The sequence below is a fragment of the Mus musculus genome, chromosome 2 (genome assembly GCF_000001635.26).
Source record: "Mus musculus strain C57BL/6J chromosome 2, GRCm38.p6 C57BL/6J".
Classification (NCBI taxonomy): Eukaryota; Metazoa; Chordata; class Mammalia; order Rodentia; family Muridae; genus Mus; species Mus musculus.
In genome coordinates this window covers 58,494,096-58,508,453 of record NC_000068.7, presented here as the reverse complement: position 1 = coordinate 58,508,453, position 14,358 = coordinate 58,494,096, and the positions used below count along the sequence as shown (strand labels likewise).

General features: G+C 41.0%; 1 protein-coding gene across 6 annotated transcripts in view; it reads left to right on the top strand.

Moving 5' to 3' along the window:
- Acvr1 (activin A receptor, type 1) overlaps positions 1-14,358 on the top strand; it is a 120,391-nt gene that overhangs the window by 58,375 nt on the left and 47,658 nt on the right. For 5 of the 6 annotated variants that reach the window (NM_001110205.1, NM_007394.3, NM_001355048.1 and 2 more), the window contains one exon: positions 7,897-7,970. In NM_001110205.1, coding sequence (NP_001103675.1) covers positions 7,904-7,970 — 67 coding nt within the window. In that variant the 5' untranslated portion in view covers positions 7,897-7,903. Of the gene's footprint in view, positions 1-932; positions 1,178-7,896; positions 7,971-14,358 lie in introns of all 6 variants that reach the window. The other variant, NM_001110204.1, reaches the window with a different exon arrangement.

The window sequence follows — 14,358 nt, the reverse complement described above, 5'->3', positions numbered from 1 at the left end:
CTAGGGGTAGAAAAGAGATCTTAAATGGACCCAGAGGATAAGGAAGTCCTTCTTACCCTTAGAGGAAAGAAGAAATATACTTTTCAGACTAAGGGGAGAGGTGGTAGGACCTTGGAAAGCATCAAGGACATCCTGGAACAGGTAGGAGGTGATGGTCTCCCACTAGCTGAAACAAAGCTGGAGAACTGTGGCTGTTTAACACTGTAGGAAGGAAAAGAGGATGGGAAACAGTCTCCACGGTAAAAGAAACCAGGTTTTGAGGGACTAGGGGGATGGCTCGGTGCTTAGGCCTAAAATTCAGGTATCACAGAGTAAGCAGGAAGCGGTTCCTATCTCTGATCCTAGTCCCGAGGTCTTGCTGGCCATCCAGCTAAACCTTTGAGCTTCCGGTTCAAAGAACTTGTCTCAGAAAATAAACGGGGGCTTTTCCAAGGAAGATAACAAAGCTGGCATCTAGCTTCCACATGCACGTGCATATCCACGTTCATGTGCTCCCACATGCATGCCTCCACACAGCCACATGAACATGTACACATGTCTTACATACAAATACAATTGGAAAGGAAAAAAAATAATACTAAGACTTGAGGTATCTGGAAGGACACGAGCAGGAAATCAAAACCCTTGAGTCCCCGGGACGGGAAGGCTGAGTCTTCTTCATTTGTGTCAGGAAGAGCAAAGCCAGTTTTGTTCTGTGGACAATTAAGGCAAATTTAAAAGCAAAGTCAAGTTAATTCTCTGTTTGTTCCGTGGCAGCCTAAGCTAAACCCTTTACTTATTTTCCTTTAATTGCTACCCCTCCCCCATTTACAGATTAGACTTTATCTCTTCTTTCCTTTCTGGAGTGCATCTGCCACAGCTGGAATGTTCACGGGGTAACTCCTTCAAAATCCTTTCCTGAAATGGCCTGTAATTATTTCCTCTTACCACAGGATGAATGGATCCAGGGTCTGGTTTTAAGTTCTATGGTAGTCGTCCAAGGAGCCATTGGTATTCATCTAACGCAAACGATCAAGTTACATTCTGAAAGTAACATCCCACCAGAAACCCTCCAGCAGCAGTCACGTCTGTGTAAAGCCAAGCCCTGGCATGCGCACTGCCAGGTCAGAGTGTGGTGGTACACGTGTTTAACAGGTCATTTGTCAACTGAAGGAAAGACCCCGGCTTGACTTACCTGGTATGATATCTTTAGTTTTGCTCTTCTTTGTGGCTACTACTGACAGCTCATGACTCCTTTACCTCTTCCAAAGGACCAAGGGTTTTGGAGGACGCTGCCCTGGGCTAGCTCTTTCTCTGTCAGGCCGTAGCACCTATTTTTTGCACTATCCAAGCGGTCAGAATGGCTGGGTTTTGTCCTAGCTGGAGAATGTTGTGTTAAGCATGCTTTCCTTCAGAGTTTCATTTTCAAATATGGATTACTGGATTTACTTTGTCCTCAAGCGAACCTTATACTAATTTCTATATTTATTTTGAGGTGTGAATTATGAGAGAATTGATGAATGAATTAAGGGTGGACAGGAGCATGAACATACTTGCAAGGAAGTCTTGCCCCCCTTCCCCCTCCCCACAATAGCTTCTTTGACATTGAGATTTTTCTCTTCTGGGAGGCAGGGGGCTGAAGGAGATAATTGGAGGTTACAGTGTATGTGAAACTAATTTTGAGTGTAGTGAAATGGGAAGATGACATAAATTGAAAGGTGACCCAAATCGCAATGTGTGGGATATGTTCTCCAAGAGAAGGGTCAAGCTGGATGGAGCTCTGAATGATTAAAGTTTGGATTAAGTGTTGATGGTAAAACTGGATTGATGGTTACTCTCTGGTAGATTGGCCATTGCAGGGTAGTGACTGATTAAGGCCACTAAACATTGTTCACGTCGTCTTGGGTTTGCCGCATGTGCTTGGGATAGTCGTTTGCCCCCGTCTATTTTCTCGTTTCTAAAATAAGACTTCTAGGAGTATTTATTATGAGTGTTTTAGGAAGGAATGCATGCATATTTATTCCTATACACAGTATCAGGCACATTCCTTGGGTACACTCCTACTGTAGAGACAATGACATGGTGTTGACTAATCGATCGTTTTCTTTGCTCTGCTCCTGCCTTCCCTGTTGAGTAGATTTTATTTTATTTATCTTTATTTTCCCCCGCTCCCCTTTTTATTTTTTTATTCCCCCCCTCTGTTCCCCTAGATTTTATTTTAATTAATTAATTTTTATATTGTGGAGGGCACAACAAAAAGTTCTGAAAACATATGTAATGGTGGAAGATGTCATCGTGTATTAGTAGTCAAAGAACCCTTAAGACTGGGAAAGGTGTGGGGGAAAGATGACCTCACTTGGGTGGTAAAAAAAAAGTCATTAATTCTAAGCAGGGATGAGTGATTATTGAATGAGTTTCAAAACCTTTTTCACTTGAAGATTGTTAAGAATCAAACAGTGTCAAGAAATTCCCTTTTCAGTGAGCCTCAGTGAGTCATGGATGGGTCAACCAAGAGAATTTGGGCAGCCAGGCCAGACAAAGGAGTCCTTTGTTGAATTTTATGATTATTTTCCTCTTATGGAAAGCAAATTGCATACTCTGCAGGAGTTCAGAGCGTAGGAACATCCTCCATTGCCTACCATAGTCTTAAATTACACTGCCTAATATGAGTTCTGAACATTGAATACAGAGGTCCATTATGCGTTGATTAGTCTGTGGCCAGTATCAAAATGATATTTTTAGTAGGAGACTTCAGAGGATCTGTGGTTCTTTTCTTTTTCTCTACCGCCCCCTCCCCTCCCCTCCCAGATATAACATTTTGGTGAACAAAAGAACTATCGCACTTGATCTGAACCCAGACATGTTGGGAATCGAGGGAAACACTAACTCTTTCGCTGGTACCACCCAGATCTAGAGTGTGACAAGTACCATGGTGTGTGGAAAGTGGTTCTCTTCTGCCCTGTGATTGTCTGTTTTTAAAGTGGAAAATATGGGAAGTCCCTCCCTCCCAGGGGACAGGCCTAATACATTGCAAGAAATGGCAATGATACAAAGCGGGTCTCTTTCCTTGTGTCTGAAGCATTGCAAGTAGTTAGTAGGGATTGCAGAACTGATCCAACGTGCGTGCACATACACACACACACACACACACACACACACACACACACACACGGGAAAAATTTATACTCTGAGCCCTGTGGGCAGTATTTATAATCCCCAGTAGCCTGTCATTTTTTATTTAGGGAATTTGGCAGTTAAACTAAAAGGAGATGAGGGATGTGAGTACCTTTTTATCATTATAATGTTCAGTGCTCTCTTATGGACCTTTAGTTGTCTATAAGAAACATTATTGATATATTAAAAGATATCCAGTGCATTGCTCTGAGACTGTCAGAGTTCTCTGATATTGGAATGGCCCCCAGGATTTTTAACACTCCAGAGCATCTTTGTCAAGGGTTGGGCCAGTGCTCACTCTAGAATACTTGGAGCCATTGCTGACACAGTGACAATTTGCTGAGTAGCCCAGGCTGTTCTTGAACTTAGGATCCTTCTGGCTTAGCCTATCACAGATCGGGGAGTGCCAGGATTATATATTGTACCACCACTGCAGGCTTGATGTTTCTTATAACTAACTCATGATCGGGAGATTCACACACATTTCTCTTTCCTCTTGCTTCCCTCTTCTTTGGAGTGCAATTTTTAGAAGGCAATTAGCGGGCAGGTGGAACATTCTAGCCTGAAGAAAGCAGAGCCAGCAAGTGCTGCTGACACTTTCCTCCTGTGGATTTTGTTTTGTTTTGTTTTGTTTTGTTTTTGGATATGATTCGAGTTGCTCTTAATTTATGGATTGGCTCCAGGGATTAAATTTGTAAATGATTTTTCTGTCTTTCATAAGCATAAATCAGCATATGATAGTGATGATAATCTGTAAATAGGTATATTGGAGGCATAGGCCTTTGTTGGTTTGTGACATGGAAAAAATGGCAGAGATAATTGGTCTCGTTTTTGCATGCTTAAAATTAGGAAAATGTTGTTTATGTTGAAGTGTGCTTTTGACATTTATTATTAATAAACTGTACCAAGCTCTTCCTGAAATGATATATTGTAAAATCTCCCCTTCCCTTGTAGGTGTGCATGATGGCTGTGCTAGTGCTTGATAATACAAAGTTAAATTGAGTGTGTTAAGTCAGGGGGATTTTAAGTATTAAATGAGCACCTATTTGGCTCAGCTGAAATGAGCAAGATAGAGCTGTAGATTCTGCTCCTGGGGTTTGATAACAGAGACATGGTTGAAAGGTGAAATAGGTAGGGGTATATCATTCACTGTATTTCACAGGGACGGACATAAGAGAAAAGCCGTAGAGGATTTAACTCAGAAAGTGAAGTTTCTGTTGAGACCTGAAGGATGAGCAAGAATTTATCCAGGTTGGGCCTTGAAAGAAGAGTCCAACTGCAGGGAGGCTGATAATGTACCAGGCTCTAGAGAGAGGCAGGGAAGCTTGGAAACAGGATGGGAGTTGTGAGGTGGGGACCCAAGGAAAGATGATGGGACAGCAGAGGACAGAAGGTTTGGTGACAGTGTGGGCGAAGAGCTACTTGGAACTTAGAGTGCCTTGGCATGGTTCCCATTCTTGCCTTGCTTTCCAGCTTTCCCAGGAGTCCTCAAGATATCGCACACTTGTACCACTAATGCATGTTGATATAAACCGTAGAATATGTAGTATAGAATATGTACATTGTTCAATTTCCTGTCATGGGAACAAACTTCCTGGGATAAGCTGACAAGAGATGCAGGTTTCCCTTGTCAGATGGAGAGGTTTATTTGGAGGGGTATATGTTGCTTTTATGCATCTTATGTGGGTGCTGGGGAGCAGTAGCAGAGAGGTGGTAAAGGAAACAGTTCCCCTCATGGCTAGAAAGCAAAAGAGGAAAGAGAAAGCTCTGAGCCACACAATGAGGGCCTGCCTGCTGTGCTCTTAGGGCGCCTCCTAGGCCCTGCCTCCTGAAAGGTCCCCTGTCAGCCAGCAGTGCCAGCCCCAGTACCAAATCTACACTATAGCAATCCATAAAACACAATAGAAAGACATTAAAGATTTGCTAACATCAGAATCATATTATTAACAAAAGTCTTTTTTTTTAAAAAAGATTTATTTATTTTATGTTATGTGAGTACACTGTAGCTGTCTTTAGACACACCAGAAGAGGGCATCAGATCTCACTATAGATGGTTGTGAGCCACTATATGGTTGCTGGGAATTGAACTCAGGACCTCTGGAAGAGCAGCCAGTGCTCTTAACCACTGAGCCATCTCTCCAGCCCAACAAAAGTCTTAAGATACTAAATCTGATTATTCCCTGAGACAATGGACACTAGGTCCATTTTTCAAAAGACTTAAAAAAAATCTGAATTTGAGGAGACGACTTCTTGTCAGGTTGACCGGAGTTTTGATGCTGTTCTCCAGTAAGCTGTGAAGGAGAAGCAATGCAATAGGAATGTCTGATGCCAGGGCCTGTATTGTCACACTCTTCTTCATTGTATCCCTAATGTCATTAATCTCTAGTTTTTTTTCTTTATTGATGTTAGAGCACTTGCCATTTGGGGAGGATTCATCTCAAGATAGTGAGCCAATATAGCCTGTAAGTTCACTTGAAGAGCTCCTATGACCTTTGTCATAAACCAGTCATGACTAGATTTTTTTTTTTTTTTCTTTTACAGTCTCTCTGAAACATACCTCTTTGAAACACGGGACTGTCATAGGAAACTGAGATGAATGCCAAGTAAAGCTGTCAGTTATTTGCCACTTTATTATATGAACATAACGTTATGAAAGCGAGCTCTGAGTGTTTTCATTCTACAACTCAACGAGTTCCTTTGTGTGCCTCTTAGATACATGTAACCATGTTGGAGTTGAGTGGGCTATCACTGGAGACTGCCAGAAACACAGTTTTAGGTATTAGATGAGAAATGGGGAGTTGAAGTCACTTAAGGTGGAAAGGACGTTTCTAAGTATCAGTTTCTTTCCTGTTACTATGGAACAATATCTTGGGTCATGTAATTTGCAAAAAAAAAAAGAAAATCTATCTATCCATCCACCCATCCATCCATCCATCCATCCATCTATCTGATCTTGTTCTATAACCCAGGCTAACTTTGAACTTGCAATTCTCCTACTGCTGCCTCTCAAAGTCTGCAGAGTTCAATGGAATGGTTCTAGCATGTGCTTAGCATCATCAAAAGGTCTTCATACTGTACCATAATGCAGCAGAAAACATATCAGTGAGGCAGAATAAGAGTGTTTACTTAGGTTTCTCTTCCTTCTGAGGAGGCCAATGATGCTTGAGATTCAACAACTACCACCACCTCATTTAATCTTTTTGTTGTTGCTGTTGTTGGTTTTTTTTTTGTTTTGTTTTGTTTTTTTGTTTTGTTTTGTTTTTTTTTTTTTGTTTTTTTTTTTGTTTTTTTTGCTCTTTGAGGCAGGGTTTCTTTGTGTAGCCTTAACTGTCCTGGAATTTGTTTTATAGACCAGGCTGTCCTTGAACTCAGAGATTCACCTGCATTAGCCCCAAATGTTGGGACTAAAGGTGTGTGCCACCATGCCCAATCCTTCATAGGGAATGGTGACTAAACAGATCACTGAGAAAAATGATGATTTAGGACAAGGACTCAATCAGTAAAGGGCCCACTGTATCAGCTTGCAGACCTGGGTTTGATTCCTGACACCATAAAAATGGTAGCTTGTGCTTATAAGTCACAGTGCTGGAGGGGCAAAGATAGTTGGCCTCATAGGTCAGATAGTCTACATTTATGAGTGAGCCTCAGGTCTCAGTCAGAGACTGTGTCACAAAACAAGGTGCATAGTTCCTGAAGAATGACACCCAGGGTTGCCCTGCAACTACCTGCACATGATTGTCACACACCTGAATACACACCTGAACATATGCACACATGTGCACACTCTACACAGGCACAGGGAGGATAATTTATCAGCTCTCGTCACCTGTGGTGAAGGTGTAAGCACGCCAGCACATTGGCCTTCCCATGGAGGAGTTGCACAGTGTTCTTAACTTTGTTCTTCTCTGTGGGAAATTTCAGAAAATTGCCCCCAGTCAGACTCTCATTAGATTCCTGATACCTGCAGGCATTACTTGAGGTAGCAAGGCCCTTAACTCAGAGAACAGAGCTTCTGCCACCATAGTTCTAGGTCAACACCAACTTGAAATTTCTCTCAGTTGTCTTATTTTGTCCCCATGACCATTTGCTATCCTGTAAATGGACATAATTTCTTCTTCTGAAAATATTCTTGTCTCAATTGTGTCTAACCTCTTAAAATTCTAGCCATTTAAAATTCACAGTTAATGTAGAAATGCCATGTTTTGCCGTAGATGCGGAGTAAGAGATTGTTTGTTTTCCTCTTGGATTGTATGAAGGTCTACGTTCAATCTCCAAAACCTTGTAAAGAGAAGTGAGGGCTCAGACACAGGGGCTGGCCTTGGACTATTCGATTTCTTACCTTTAACATCATATTAGAATAGTGATCTTAGGCCTCTCAGTCTTTTAAAATATAATACCACCAATGTCGTGTTCAATAAGGTAGAATAGAATTCAAATCCATAGTTGTTCAGAGTGCTTTATCTTCAACCTTATTCTCTTGTTTTCTTATTGAGTTCTTCTTTAGGAGGGTTAGGCTCAGAGATACAGCCAGTAGAGGTCTTTGGCCAGAGGGAAGTCTTAAGACCTAGGAAGATTTGTTTAGATCCATGGAAAGGGAGTATTCAAATGTGCTAAAAACCAAGGCATTACAAGTTGGGTTTCCTTGCAGAGCCCTTGATGGCATTTGACGATGGTATGTCTGACTTACTGTCACCCTGTGTTAGTTTTTGTGTCCGACTTACATTTCTTTTTTTCCTTCCACAGTTATACAATGGTCGATGGAGTAATGATCCTTCCTGTGCTAATGATGATGGCTTTCCCTTCCCCGAGTGTGGAAGGTACGTGACACGCAGCTGTTTGGTTAGGATAATGTACTGTGTATTGTTTGGCTTACTGTAAAACATTTGGTCCTTAATCCTGTCAGACTTAACACACCCTTTGTATAATAAATATCTGGCAGTGTCCCTTGACTGCTTTAATGTGCAGTTCTGATACATATTGCATCTTGATTTATGTGTGTGTGCATGCCTGCAGTTTAAAGATGCCATTTAATACCCTACCAGAAATAAAAGATGAAGGTGAAATAGACAGTTGTGTAATTAATAATAAAGTAGTATGTGCAAACAAATGTACTCGGAGCTGCCAGTCTTGCCTGAGCACATTAGATATTATGAAGTATGGTTCTCTCTGTTATCTGTGTATTTTCTTTCCACTCGTTTGGATGCGCATGGCAAATGTGAATAAAAATGTTAATTGGAAGTTAGGATAAAGAGTTCCTAAGATTTTAGTAACTATCAGAATATATTCAGCATAGTATTTTATTTAATCTGTTGTATCATTTACTATGCCTAATTTTGCATTTATTTCTTTATGTTGTGTGTGTGTGTGCATATGTGTATGAGCCTGAAGTGGCATGTGTGGAGTTCATAGGACAGCTTTCAGGAGTCAATTCTCTCTGTCCATCCAGATGTTCTGTGGATTGGGCTCAGGCTTGGCAGTGAGCGTGTTTAGCCACTGAGTCACTTTGCTAGTCCTTACTGTGACTTTTATAGATGAAACATCATAGCACGTAGTGGGGGAAAGTAGTATGTTTAGAACTTGATGCTGTCTACACTTCTGGGTGTGTGGTGTTAGGAAAAGGAGGGCACTCTTGTGTTACATGCACTTGTGAGTATTCAGCTGTCTACCTCAAAAACAGGTTGCTATTGTTATATTGACATTAGAATTATGTGTGTTCTACTTTCAGTGACTACATTTTCTGAATAATGGGAAATTTTGTTAGAATGTCAATGAAATAGATGTGTGGCTCCTTTGGTAGTTTAATCTTTCTGTAGCAAACCACAATGTGTTAAAGGCCCAGTGCTGTGGCAGGGGCCAGTCTAGCAAGAGGTCTTCTTATTATTGGGGCTTGCACTCCAAGAAGTTTGTTGGAGCCCTGCCCTTTCTTTTACACCTGATCGGGAGGTAAATTGTCTTCCTCTGCTTCCTGGTTTCAATACACTGTCCTGTATATTGCGTTCATGTTTGGCAAAACTCTGGTGGCAGTCATTCATGGGTGTAACCTCCACAACTGTTGTCAACCCAAACAGCTCTTTTCTGTTATTAATTTGATTACTTTAGTTATTTGTTATAGTTAAAGTTTTTCAACATATCTCCTGTTTATACAGTAGTTTTATTTGGGGGAAGTTTAATATATATCAGGACAGTGGACAACATACTTTGTGTTTTTATGTATAGCAGTTAGATTTAGTTTTGCCAATTGTTTAGGTAAATGAATAAGTTGACCCACAATCAGAACTTACCAGAGTAAAACAATTATGGAGGCATGAGCATATAATCCCAACAATTAGTAAGTGGGGACAGGAGGATCAGACGTTGGAGGTTAACATTGAACACATAGTAAATATGAGATGAAGTTAGGCTATAGAAAACTGCCTTAAAACAGCAACAAGCTTGCTATGACTTTGGCTGCATATTTATCTATTTGGGCTGCTGTAACAAAATACCTCAGACTGGATGCCTTGTAAACAGCAGACATTTCTTATAGTTCTCAGTCTGGGAAGGACAAGTTCAGGGTGCTGGGTGGGAGATTCACTTCTGTTGAGGACTCGTCATTGACAGGTGGTTCTTTTTTCACTGTGTCCCATGGTGGAAAGACTAGCTATCTCTTTTATGAGGCCACTGTCCTAGTTTTATTTCTGTTGCTGTGATAAAATACCTTGACAAAAGCAACCTTAAAGTATGAAAGGTTTTATATCAATGTACAATTCTAGGTTAGAGATTTACCACATTAGGGAGGTGAAGGCAGCAGGAACTGGAAACAGCTGGTTACATCCCCTCCACCATCAAGAGCTGAGAGAAATGAGTGTATGCTTGCTCCCTTGCTTGCTCGATATACTCTGATCATTTTCTTTTACATAGTTCAGTTTTCCCTGTCTAGGGAATGGCACTGCCCACAGTGGCCTGGATTTTCCCACATCAACCCAATGTAGACAATTCTTCATTGAGATTGGGTGACTAGACAACCATCACAGACACACAATCACACAGTGAGGATCTTCTTTGCTCACACTCTGTTGCTTGTCCTACCTTCTCCTTCTATCACCACAGATTTTGAGGGAATGTAAACATTCATACAGAGCAGAAAACATTTTAGCTTCGTGATATAACCAGGCATTTTGAAGACTCGGGCTTCTTACTTTTATTGATTCCTTCTTTCCCTAACTTGTTTCAGAAAAGCTGATGACTCTCTTAGAGTCATCTTATTTGGAAAGCCACAAAACTGCTGGGGGAAGAGAGAGAGAGAGAGAGAGAGAGAGAGAGAAAGAAAGAGAAAGGAAGGAAGAGCTAATGCTAATTCTGGGCAATTCTATGTCTTGCCTTTGCTTGTTGCTATGTAAATGTATTCCAAGTACAGATCACAAACTCTACCTCAGCGTGCATTGGAAGACGTCTGCTTTGTACAAGTGCTTACAGTGATTCTCAGCCTTGTTATGATCAGATGAGCCATAAGGCTCATGCCCTTGTTATAAGTTCTTTGGGATATAGGGGTCTACTTTATACAATTGACTAGCTTCCAAGAAGGCAAATAATTAAACTGATTAGCGTAGCGAAGTCTGCAGAAAAGTCGGTATTCAATGTCCTAGGAGTTATTTTGTCGCACTTTAGTCTTATGATTTTGTTAGATCTGTTCTTCCTCTATCCATCTGTCTGCCTGTTTATCTATCTATCTATCTATCTATCTATCTATCTATCTATCTATCTATCTATCTATCTCATCTCTCCACCCCACCCCCACCTGTGTGTGTCTCCATTTCTCTCTTTGTTGTCCTCTTGGGAATCATAAATCCACTACGCGCAGCACTGGAACATAGCTAACAGTCCAGGAGGTCTCTGAATGTAAGATACAAGCTGGGTTTGATGATAAATAAAAGCATGCATCTTCCTTGCTTCTTTTTTACTGTGAGAACATTTAGATGAGAATGAATAAGGTAGCTCTCATTTTGCTTCTACTGGGCAGTGCTGCTGCAGCCCAGTCTGGCTATCTAGAGTCTGTCTAGACACCTCTCAGCAATGTGTGTTATTAAAGACACTGCAATGCTCTGGTGGGCGTGCCAGGAGTTGCCCTAGAGGATCCTGTCCTGCTAGTGCTGAAGGCGTTCGTAGGAGGAAGTGGCCTCTTGTTAAATAAGGCCGGAGGAACTGATTGAGTTAGCATTGTTTTCAGCTGGCCATTTCTGGGGACCCCTTTCTTGGCCTCCCTTTAAAATTTCTTACTTAATGCTTTAATGGTCATTACTAAAAAAAAGTCTTCAGAGTATGGAGACTAAGTTGTCTGCAGATTCTTCCTCTCCATATGCTATTAAGCAGTGCTTTTTGGTTTCAGTTGGGATTAGGGGTCGACCTGTGGTAGAAGCAAGACAGCAGAGAAAAGGAAAGCAGAAGAGAGGTGGAGTGGGAAGAAGAATGGGGAAAGAGGAAGGGAGGGAGGGGCGAGAGAGGGAAGAAGGGCAGCTGAGCAGAATAACCCCTCTTGTTTCTGTTTTGTTTTCCCCTGATTCTAGCACTTAGACTGTTCAGAGTCCGGCAGTTGACCTCTTTATTTTTAATATTAGTGATTCACACTACTTAGGATTTTCTGTAAGTTCTGTTTTAACTCTCGGAGTTTCTGAACTCCGTACACATTTATTTACATTTCCCCAATTTACTCATGTCCCCACATTTCTTTCCATTTTACTGGCATTTATACATAGTGATAGGTTTCAGGAAGATACCTCCATGTGCTTTCACCATATCTTCCTCCCCATCTCCTCTTTCTCCCCCATCCCATTCTTCCCACAGATAGGCAAATGTTTGACTACTGGAAACAGGTAATAAAAGCTGTTGTTCTGAGATAATAGGGAAATGGATTGCCATTAAGATTTTCCTATTTAAAGACGACCACTATTACAGTGCTTATAGATACTATCCGGAGTGTGGGATACTGTCCTTCCCCCATAACATTCTGTGAGTGCCCTAAGGTAGACTGTTCTTGTCACAGTCATGGCTAGCTTGGGTGGTGGCCACTTCTTTCCTTGTTGTGACTTAACTTCATTACCTGTCAAGGGCATATTCTATAAAAGGCACTTTTTAAACATTTATTTTATGCATATGAGTACATTACCATTGCTCTCTTCAGACACACCAGAAGAGGGCATCCTACCCCATTATAGATGGTTGTGAGCCACCATGTGGTTGCTGGGAATTGAACAATGGACCTCAGTGCTCTTAACTGCTGAGCCATCTCTCCAGCCCTAAAAGGCTCTTTTATTTTGTACATATGTACTAGGAGTTTTAAACAAAACAAAAGGAAACTGCTTATAATACACTCAACATTTGTAAAGTCAAATTTAGGTATAAAATGCTCAAGTAAAAGAGATAAATAATAGGAAAGGTAATAGAAAATGTGGCGCTGAGCTTTGTAGATTACAAATTGAAAAGAAAATAGACTCCCATTTAATATATACTGGGCAGTAGAAGCCATTTAGTAACTATGTCCTGCTAATTCCTCACAACATTCTATGACACAAATAAAAGTCACAGGCATTTGTTGTGATAGATTTTGGTGTATAGACTTGGTCCATGAGGGAGGCAAAGGCCACATGGTGGCATGCACCAATACTCCTCCTCAGCAGATTGAGGTGAGAAGATATGTTGAGCACAAAAGAGTTCAAGATCAGTGGGGACAATACATGGAGACATTGTTACCATCAAGCCAGCAAGCAAAGATGGAAGAGGTCTGGCCAGTCAGCTTGGGAGGAGTTTGAGTCAGAACAGCTGAGTTGGTCAGCCAGCCAGGCTTGGAAGGAGTGAGCTTATTCAGCAGAAAGTCCCAGGGGCTGAAAACATTCTAGTCCTAGATTAGACAGAGGCTAGAAGCTTCCAGGACTAGGCCGAGGCTAGCAGACAGGCGATAAGCTTCGGAGACAGCAGTTAATACAGGAAAATAAAAGTGATTGTTGCAGTTCAAATATACCAAACCAGCATGCAGCACTAGTAAATAAGGACAATTTTCATGTGCCAACTTGCCTCTTACTTGTTTTTTTAAATGTGTTTATATTTCCTATCTCATTCTCTACACTCCCCCCCATTCATGGTGCTAGAGACCAAATGCTTATGCTTTTTAATTGTTGATTAGGAATTGGGTTAACATTTTGGGAATAGGTTGAAAGCAGTGACTGAGATTGCATTTGAATGCACTTTAGAATATTCCCCAAGTTCTGCAGAACTGGTCAGGATGATACAAAACGAAAAGATTCCTTTTCCCATCCAAATATGGGGAATTAGAAAATGCTGTTTCTAAAACAGCTACCTTTTGACAGTTATAGGTAACATATATTGGATAATCAGTATGTCCCAATTACTGAACTTACTGCTTTATATTATTTCCCATATTTTTATTTATTTTTCATAAACCTACTCTACTAAGACAGGATCTTTTTCTTTTCTCTTTTTTACCATTAGATTAATTAAAGCCCCTGATGTAACAGAGCCAATACAGGTGTTATATGAGAAATGGTGTCTGCGAGCTTCAACTATGAATCCCCTTCAAATTTTTGCCTTTCTTTCTTTCTTTCTTTCTTTCTTTCTTTCTTTCTTTCTTTCTTTCTTTCTTTCTTTCTTTCTTTCTTTCTCTCTCTCCCCCTTCCTTCCTTCCTTCCTTCCTTCCTTTCTTTCTTTCTTTCTTTCTTTCTTTCTTTCTTTCTTTCTTTCTTTCTTTCTTTCTTTCTTTCTTTCTTTCTTTCTTATTTGTTTATTTTGTTGTGAGTTAGTAGCATCCATCCACATTCATTTCCTATGTGGTGCATGCTAGGATCCAGCTCAGTGCACTCTGTCGGAGAGGATAGGAAGACGGCCTGAGATGGCTAGTGATGGGGCCTTTTCACCTGGGCTTGTGATTTCCAGGTCTCTTGTCTGTCCTACGGGGAATCATTTCTCATTTTCATTATCCATACAACTCTAGCTGCAGGGAGAGTTTTGTTTGCTCTCACAGAGAAGAGCACTCGAGTTCTAATTACCTGTATATTCTTGCCTTGCCTTTCCACTAATAAGGCTAATCACACTCCAACACTGCTATTATGTCACCAGCGAGAAGGTGGAGTCTCCGACAAAAGTCTCTCCTTTTGTCCCCGTGTGAGTTTGCAGGTGGAAAACCATGACACAAAGATTAAAATGGTGCACTGCTTT